General features: G+C 38.4%; 2 protein-coding genes across 2 annotated transcripts; one reads left to right on the forward strand and one right to left on the reverse strand.

Moving 5' to 3' along the window:
* LOC108843534 (homeobox-leucine zipper protein ATHB-16) lies at positions 1 to 1,556 on the reverse strand. The gene is made up of 3 exons (XM_018616753.2): positions 1,252 to 1,556; positions 754 to 1,136; positions 1 to 668 (listed from the first exon to the last, which is right to left on the reverse strand). The coding sequence occupies exons 1-3, from the start codon at positions 1,307 to 1,309 to the stop codon at positions 234 to 236; spliced, it is 876 nt and encodes a 291-aa protein (XP_018472255.1). The 5' UTR covers positions 1,310 to 1,556; the 3' UTR covers positions 1 to 233.
* A 4,603-nt stretch (positions 1,557 to 6,159) lies between these two features.
* Positions 6,160 to 7,386, forward strand: LOC108839596 (uncharacterized). Its single transcript, XM_018612345.1, has one exon. It carries the CDS (start codon positions 6,160 to 6,162, stop codon positions 7,384 to 7,386), a length of 1,227 nt encoding a protein of 408 aa, XP_018467847.1.
* Positions 7,387 to 7,860: the final 474 nt, after the last annotated feature.

The raw sequence follows: 7,860 nt of genomic DNA on the forward strand, positions 1-7,860 counted from the left end.
TTATACGAAGTGAAATCTTTTAAGGGTAAACTTTGGAATACAATTGGGACAAGAGGAGTAAACTTTTATCTGAATTTTCTCCGATGACTTTCATATTCGTGAAAACCCCTCCCCGACATCGTTAATTAACATTTAAGTCCCCTTATTTTTTCATTATTCCATTTTTATCCTCCAAAGAGTGATAACAGAGCACAGTAAACCCATCGTTCTTTCTCCTCCGATCAACGAATTTTTCATGTCCAGTGATCCGACGCGGAGTACCAATTAAGAGACGGCGGCTGTTCGTCGGAGAAGAAACCACACGCTTCTTCGCCGCTGAAAAACTCGTCGTGATCCTCTGTTTGCTCTGTTTTCACGAACTGCAAGAAACTCCCGCCGGTAACCGCGGCCGCCGGCGGCGTCAATCTTCCGTTCTCCGAGCTGGTCTCTTCGTTTAGGACAGCGCTTGAGTCGCAGCTGTCGGAAGATCCAGCTTCGACGACGGGGTTCGGTAGAAGATCACGGAGATCGGTGAAGCTTCGCCGGTAGTTAAAACCGGTTGAGTGTTCGAGAAACTGAGGAGGAGACGAAGGAATCTGATCTTCTTCTTCCTTCACGGCGGAGATATCACTCTCCGTCGTAGGCTTGTTATCTTCTTCTCCGTTGATCTTTCCTTTCATTTTACTAATCTGCAATTAAAAAAAAAATTCAAATTAAAAAAAGTTTCGATTTTTATTATTTGATTAATTAATATCTCTGAATTTGAATTGTCACCTCTTGGAGAAGAGAATCGTTGTCGCGGCGGAGTGAATCGAAGTTGTGGCGGAGAGAGTCGTATTGGCTCTTGAGAAGTCCGTAGTCTTTTTCGAGCTGTTTTGTCTTCCACCGTGCGCGGCGGTTTTGGAACCAGACCGCTACTTGACGAGGTTGGAGACCAAGCTCTTGTGCTAGTTTGGTTTTCCTCTCGGGTTCGAGTTTGTTCTCGAGCTCGAAATTCTTCTCGAGAGCTTTGACTTGGTCCACACGTAGCCTCCTCTTCTTCTCCGACAGACCCATGTGTTGGTTGCCGGAATATTCCTCTACTATTGTGCCGTCTTCTTCGTATCCATCAAGCATAGACTGGAAATTACCTCCGTACCCTCGTGGACTCTGCTCATCTGTGGGCAAAGTAACCAATGAGTTTGTCAGTTTAAAAGCAAAAGGTAAAACATCTAAACTAAGTTTGTCTTATAAAAAAAAAGGAGAAAGAGCACACACAAAAATGGTAAGCACCTGGAGAATTGGAGACGAGACCACACATTGAATCTGAGCTGCTTAGTCTTTTCATCATGACACCAAAAAGGGTTTTAATGTCTTCTAGAGTTTTCTAATTTTTATGCTTCTAAATTTTCATTACAATAATGTTCTAGAACATAGCTCAGCTTCTTCACTTAGACACACAATCAAAAGAAAAGACTTTAGAGGAACAGAATTTATAAAATGGTAGAGAAGCTCTTGAATTGGGCTATTTAGAAGCAGAGGAGGAGGGGGAGAGAGAGAGAGAGCGAGTGTTCTTCGTTTTTCAGTATGAACAAGTTGGTTTCACACTTTCTTTTCTTTAAATAAACCAAGCTTGGGTTAAAATGTAACTAGGGTTGAGTTTGTAATGAAACGGCAGCGGAGTTACATAGCTCGGCTCGGCTTAAATGGAATCTGTGATACGTCACGCTATGGGTTTTATAATTTGATAACACAGCTTAATCCTACGACTGTTTTTAGGTGTTTCTAATTTCTAAACTTATCAATTCAGATAGATATATTAAACAGCGAAAACTAGATACGTAAGATTCATTTAATAGGTTTAATATACCAAACAATCCTCTGAAAAACGTCAGAAGGTACGTCAGAAGATTTGATGACAAAATGATAAAATGAAATTTGTATTTATTTTTTTCTCATTCCTGAACAAAGTTTAAACTGGATAGGTAGTATATAAAATTAAAAGGATTAGTATATTTAGTCCCCTATATTATTCGATCTGAGTTCTAAATATTAAAACATTGGTATTAATTTTGTTGGATGTATGTTAATATTGGCAACGCAAAAGTGTGGGAAAAGGCTGTGGGCAAGGGAACAAAGACTGACAACATGGGTTTGGTTCTTTGAATCTGTCCAAACCTATGGACTCAAACGATGCCACCGTCAAAAAGACAAGTGAATTACAGATATATACATTAACCCACTTTCTTATTTTATGATTACGACTAAAATAAAACATAGTTTTGGCCAAGCCAGATGAAACTTCTCTAGAATAAATTCTGTTTTTGTTTAATGTTTACTGAAAACTATACCATTTGCTGACTAAAGGAAGGGTTAAGTCGCAAAGAAGGTCGAATTTACATTTTACATAAGATTTTCAAGTCGTCCTCCTCCGGAGAATCATGTTCAACGTGAGAGATGAGACCTTTTACTTGTTTGTACTTTGTAGTTTGTACCAAGCAAACAATGTCCTAACTTTTACTCCCTCTGTTTCTTAAAGAGTGTCGTTGTGACATTTTTCACACAGATTAAGAAAGTTGTTGAAATATATGTAAGTTGTAATTAATTATACCTCTTTGACCAATACTCCCTTTGTTTCTTAAAGAGTGTCATTTTAGTTTTTTTTTATTTTGTTTTAAAATAAGTGTCACTTTGTATTTCCAATGCACATTTTATCATTAAATCTCTTTCTTACCCTTTTTAATAACCAATAGATATTTAGTTAAATCATTTTCATTTAATTAATTGTACAATAAATAAGGGTAGATTAGTATATTTTCCAATTTTATTAATCCGTGTGAAATATGTCTGAGTGACACTCTTTATGAAACGGAGGGAGTAGTATTTTAGATAAATAAAATTATTTATAAAATTAATGCAGTTTGCAATTAATTTTCAGCTGAAAGTTAGTATAATTTACTTTGAAATTGTAAAGTGACACTCTTTGTGTAACAAGAAAATGAGCTTAGAGTGATACTTATTATGAAACAGAGGGAGTAGTTAACTTAGAATTGCGTGCTTAGCTATGGGCTTGGAGCATTATCTTTTTCATTGAAGCCCAATTCTGTTGCACATTATACTCCCTCTGTTTTATAATAAGTGTCATTCTAAGCTCATTTTCTTGTTACACAAAGAATGTCACTTTACAATTCCAATGTAAATTATACTAACTTTCAGCTGAAAATTAGTTGTAAACTGCATTGATTTTATAAATAATTTTATTTATCTAAAATACTATTGGTTAAAGATGTATAGTTAATTACAACTTACATATATTTCAACAACTTTCTTAATCTGTATGAAAAATGTCACAACGACACTCTTTAAGAAACGGAGGGAGTATTTTATACTACTACTAATTCTCCATTTCCTACAATGATTGAAGGAGAATAAAAATTTCCTGGGAATACGAGATTGGTTTTGTAGGCTATAGGTCCAACAGATATTCAGTTTCAACTTTCAAGGAAGCTTAATTAGATTTAGACGTAACTGTGCGTATTCTTGTCGACCCACGTTTAGATGGGAGACAACGAAACATGTTAAGAGTTTTTAAATCACGAGATAACAGGCCTGTACATTTATAACCCAGACTAATATAATGGACCTATAGAAAACTATACTCATTTGTTACTATAGGCCTAATCCGTATATTGTATTTTCTAGAAATATAAGAAATGAAAAATGAAAATGATTTCTAAATCCCGTCAGATTCTGCAATCATCTTTGATCCTTATTAACTGTGTGTATATCTTACTTGTAATCCATTAATGTATAACAAGAGTATAACTGATCCAACACTGTAAATTATTTTCTTTTGATAGTTCTTCTTCTAACTGCATACAATTAATTGAACCATTTGATTACCACGGTAAACTATAGTAGCAATAGCTCCACTAACCGAACTTATGTGCCTCCTATTCTATTGTTACGGTAACTAGGATTGTTGGTGAGGACATTAATATCAAACTTCTTTTCGTTTTGGTTAAGTCTATACACACCACTTATCAACTTGTGTTGGTTTTGTGTGTTTGTTTGTAATTATTGTCTGAAATCAAGGAAAAAGCGATTTGTACGATGATACATTCTGATCTTAAACATTCGTTAATTCGAAATTTCGAACCCTATCTAAGAGACAAACAATTCGTGTATAAGCATTGAACATGTGGACTGATATAGGCGAAGCGCAAATCTAGTGGATTAAACTATTTTAAAATGGAAATTAGGCAAATAGTTGAAATATGCCTTGAATCTGCGAGCTGAATTATATCGGACGATCCAGACGTCATGGATCGGGCGATATATGAAAGGGGAGTATCGATCGATAGACGTGTTGTTGTAACGGTCGATAGTACCCAAATCCGAGAAATATGGAAAATTTCATTAAAGACTTTCTTATATATACATCTAGGGTTTTACCCTATTGTGTAGCACGAACAGTACTCTAAAAATCTAGCCTCCATCAATAAAGTACTATCTTTGCCCGTGGACTAAACCCTAAGGGTTAACCACGTTAAATCTCTGTGTCAATCCTTCTTATTCATTCATCTGTTAATCTATATCTTCTCACATCCGTCACAACAGACTGGTATCAGAGCTTCAGGTTGAATTTGGTGAGAAGATGTCAGAGATGAACTTAAAGATTGACAAGTTTACTGGAAGAAACAGTTTCAGTCTCTGGCAAATCAAGATGAAGGCGTTGCTGAAGCAACAAGGTCTTTGGGCACTGTTGTCAGGGAAGAAGGTTGAATCTGTTACAGCTGAGATGGAGAATATTGAAGAAAAGACGTTTTCAACTATTTTGTTGTGTCTGGCAGATGAGATCATCATCGAAGTTTCTGGTGTTGATGCTGCAGCTGGTTTGTGGTCGAAGTTAGAGAGTCTATATATGACAAAGTCTCTGACTAAGAAGTTACTTCTGAAACAACGTCTCTTCGCTTTGAGGATGCATGAAGGTACACAGCTTCAGGATCACCTTGACAGTCTAAATTCCATTATGTTGGATCTGAGGAATATTGATGTTAAGGTGGAGGATGAGGATGCGACGCTGATTTTGTTGGTTTCACTACCAAACTCCTATGAGAATTTTGTTCAGTCATTCATAGGGAGTAAGGATACAGTGAGTTTGGAGGAAGTCAGGTCGGCACTTCACAATAGGGAGTTGCGTCACAAGGCATCTGGTTCTGGTACAGACGATCAAGCTTCTGGGTTGTTTGTAGGTGGTGGAAAGGACTATGGGAAAGACAGGAGGTCGAAAGATAAAATGTCATTCTCAAAGGGTCCTAAACCAACTGATATTTGCAATTATTGCAATGAAAAAGGACATTGGAAATCTGATTGTCCTAAGAAGAAACAAGCTGATTCCGCTGCTGTAGCAGAGAATGAAGCTAAGTCTGATGATGATATTGCTCTAGTTGCTCATGGAAATACACATTCTAGGGATGTGTGGGTTCTAGACACATGAGCATCTTATCATATGTGTCCAAGGAGAGAATGGTTCTCAGAGTATGAGGCAGTGACTGATGGCAAGATCAAGATGGCAAATGACTTTGCTTGCGATGTTGCAGGAATCGGTTCTATAAAGCTCAGAGCACATGGTGGTAAAGTTTGCACATTAACCAGAGTTAGACATGTTCCAGCTATGTCCAAGAACTTGATCTCAGTTAGTCTTTTGGATAGCAGAGGTTTCAAGTATTCAGGTGGAGATGGGGTTCTGAGTGTCTACAGGGTTCAGATGTGATTCTGAGAGGTTTCATTCATGGTACTCTGTATTTGTTGGAAGGTTCTACAGTTTCAGCAAATGGTCTGGAATTCTGTTCATCAGAGTTCAGTCAGTTTTGTAAGGATGCAAGAGCTACTAAGAATCTTACAATCAGGGATACACCAAAGAAGAATGGTGTAGCAAAGAGAATTAACCAAACTTTGTATGAGAGAGTGAGGTGCACACTTTCAAATAATGGTTCGGAGAAGATGTTATGGGCTACAGAGGGTTTTGACAAGCAGGTGGAGCTGCAGGAAGTGCAGTCGGATCAACAATGTCGGTCGACGACAAATTATCTGTGTCTATCGACTTCAGATGATCAGTGTCGATCGACGACAGATCAACAATGTCGATCGATGTCGGATGGTCAGTGTCGATCGACGTCAGACGAACAGTATCGATCGATGTCCGACAGCACAAGATCAATCAATCTGCAAGAAGAGATCGAGCGATCGTTGACTGATGAGGAGCAAAAGTCTTCTTATTCTGGAAATCAACATGTTGGGTCTGAAAAACGCAGTATTGCTAAAGACAGACCAAAGAGAGTTGATGTCAGGCCACCAACGAGATATCGATTTGAAGATATGGTGGGTTATGCACTACAGGTTGCAGAGGAAGTGGATACTTACGAGCCATCCACTTACAGAGAAGTTATTTCGAGTTATGCGTCTGAGAGATGGTTTGCTGCAATGGAAGCTGAAATGGAATCTTACGAGAAGAATCACACATGGAATCTGGTTACAATATTACTTGGGAGAAAGGTTGTGACTTGCAAGTGGTATAAGAGGTTGGATAGCTATAGGGTCAGTTTGGGCTACGACATGAATCCTTATGACTGTTGTATTTACATGAGCAAGATGGAGGATGTTTCGCATATCTATCCGGTGTTGTATATAGATATCAAGATGATAGTTGTCAATAAAATGTGTGATGTTCAGAAGTTGAAAGAGCTACTGAATTCTGAATGTAAGACTTTCTGGTACCTCAAGGGTACATCTGAGATTGGTTTTGTCTATAGAGACAAGACAAAGGGAAATCGATCGACACCAGCACTTATGCATCGATCGATACGACAGTTTCAGAGACGCAAGATGATTGGTCAAAAGAGGTCAATCTGGTACCTTAAAGGTACATCTGATGTTGATCTTGTCTATGAAGACAAGGATCTGAGCCTGGTTATAGGCTATTCTGATTGGTATTATGCAGAAGATGTGGACAGTAGGAGATCTATGATTGGTTATGTATTTACTCTGGGTAGTTCTGTTGTGAGCTGGAAGGCGACTTTGCAGTCGACAGTGACTTTGTATACTACTGAGGCAGAGTACATGGCATTGACAGAAGCTGCTAAGGAGGCGATATGGTTAAGAGGGCTGGTCAGTGATCTTGGTCTTCATCATGATCAGGCTATTGTATTCTGTGATAGCTTGAGTGCTATCTATTTAGCCAAGGATCAGGTTCATCATGAGAGAACCAAACATATTGATGTAAGATACCGTTTTCTGAGAGAAGAAAAGAGGATTGAAGTGAAGAAGGTAGGAACACCTGATAATCCTGCAGATATGTTCACTAAGGTGGTTCCTCACAGCAAGTTCAAGCATTGTCTTGATTTGCTGAACATCTCAAGCTGTTAATCTGGCCCTGATGGGCATCTAGCCCTAAGGGGCATCTGGCTCTGAGGAGCATCTGAGTCCGACGGGACATCTGACGTCTGAGTTCGACGGAACATCTGAGGCAAAGAGGGAGTCTGGTACATCTGTATTCTGAGCACAGAGAAGTGCATTCTGGTACATCTGATTATGGAGGATTCAAGTCAAGGTGGAGATTTGTTGAAATATGCCTTGAATCTGCGAGCTGAGTTGTATCGGGCGATCCAGACGTCATGGATCGACGATATATGAAAGGAGAGTATCGATCGATAGACGTGTTGTCTCATCGGTCGATAATACCCAAATCCGAGAAATATGGAAAGTTTCATTAAAAACTTTCTTATATATACATCTAGTGTTTTACCCTATTGTGTAGCACGAATTGTACTCTGAAAATCTAGCCTCTATTAATAAAGTACTCTTTTTGCCCGTGGACTAAACCCTAAGGATTAACCACGT

The sequence above is a fragment of the Raphanus sativus genome, unplaced genomic scaffold (assembly GCF_000801105.2).
Source record: "Raphanus sativus cultivar WK10039 unplaced genomic scaffold, ASM80110v3 Scaffold1006, whole genome shotgun sequence".
NCBI lineage: Eukaryota > Viridiplantae > Streptophyta > Magnoliopsida > Brassicales > Brassicaceae > Raphanus > Raphanus sativus.

Excerpts from the sequence above, each read along its gene's own strand:
- LOC108843534 (XM_018616753.2), bottom strand. The coding sequence starts at position 1,309 with ATGATGAAAAGACTAAGCAGCTCAGATTCAATGTGTGGTCTCGTCTCC. Across the intron at positions 1,137-1,251 it reads TCTCGTCTCCAATTCTCCAG|ATGAGCAGAGTCCACGAGGG; the intron begins GTGCTTACCATT and ends CTTTGCCCACAG. Across the intron at positions 669-753 it reads ACGATTCTCTTCTCCAAGAG|ATTAGTAAAATGAAAGGAAA; the intron begins GTGACAATTCAA and ends TTTTAATTGCAG.
- LOC108839596 (XM_018612345.1), top strand. The coding sequence starts at position 6,160 with ATGTCCGACAGCACAAGATCAATCAATCTGCAAGAAGAGATCGAGCGA.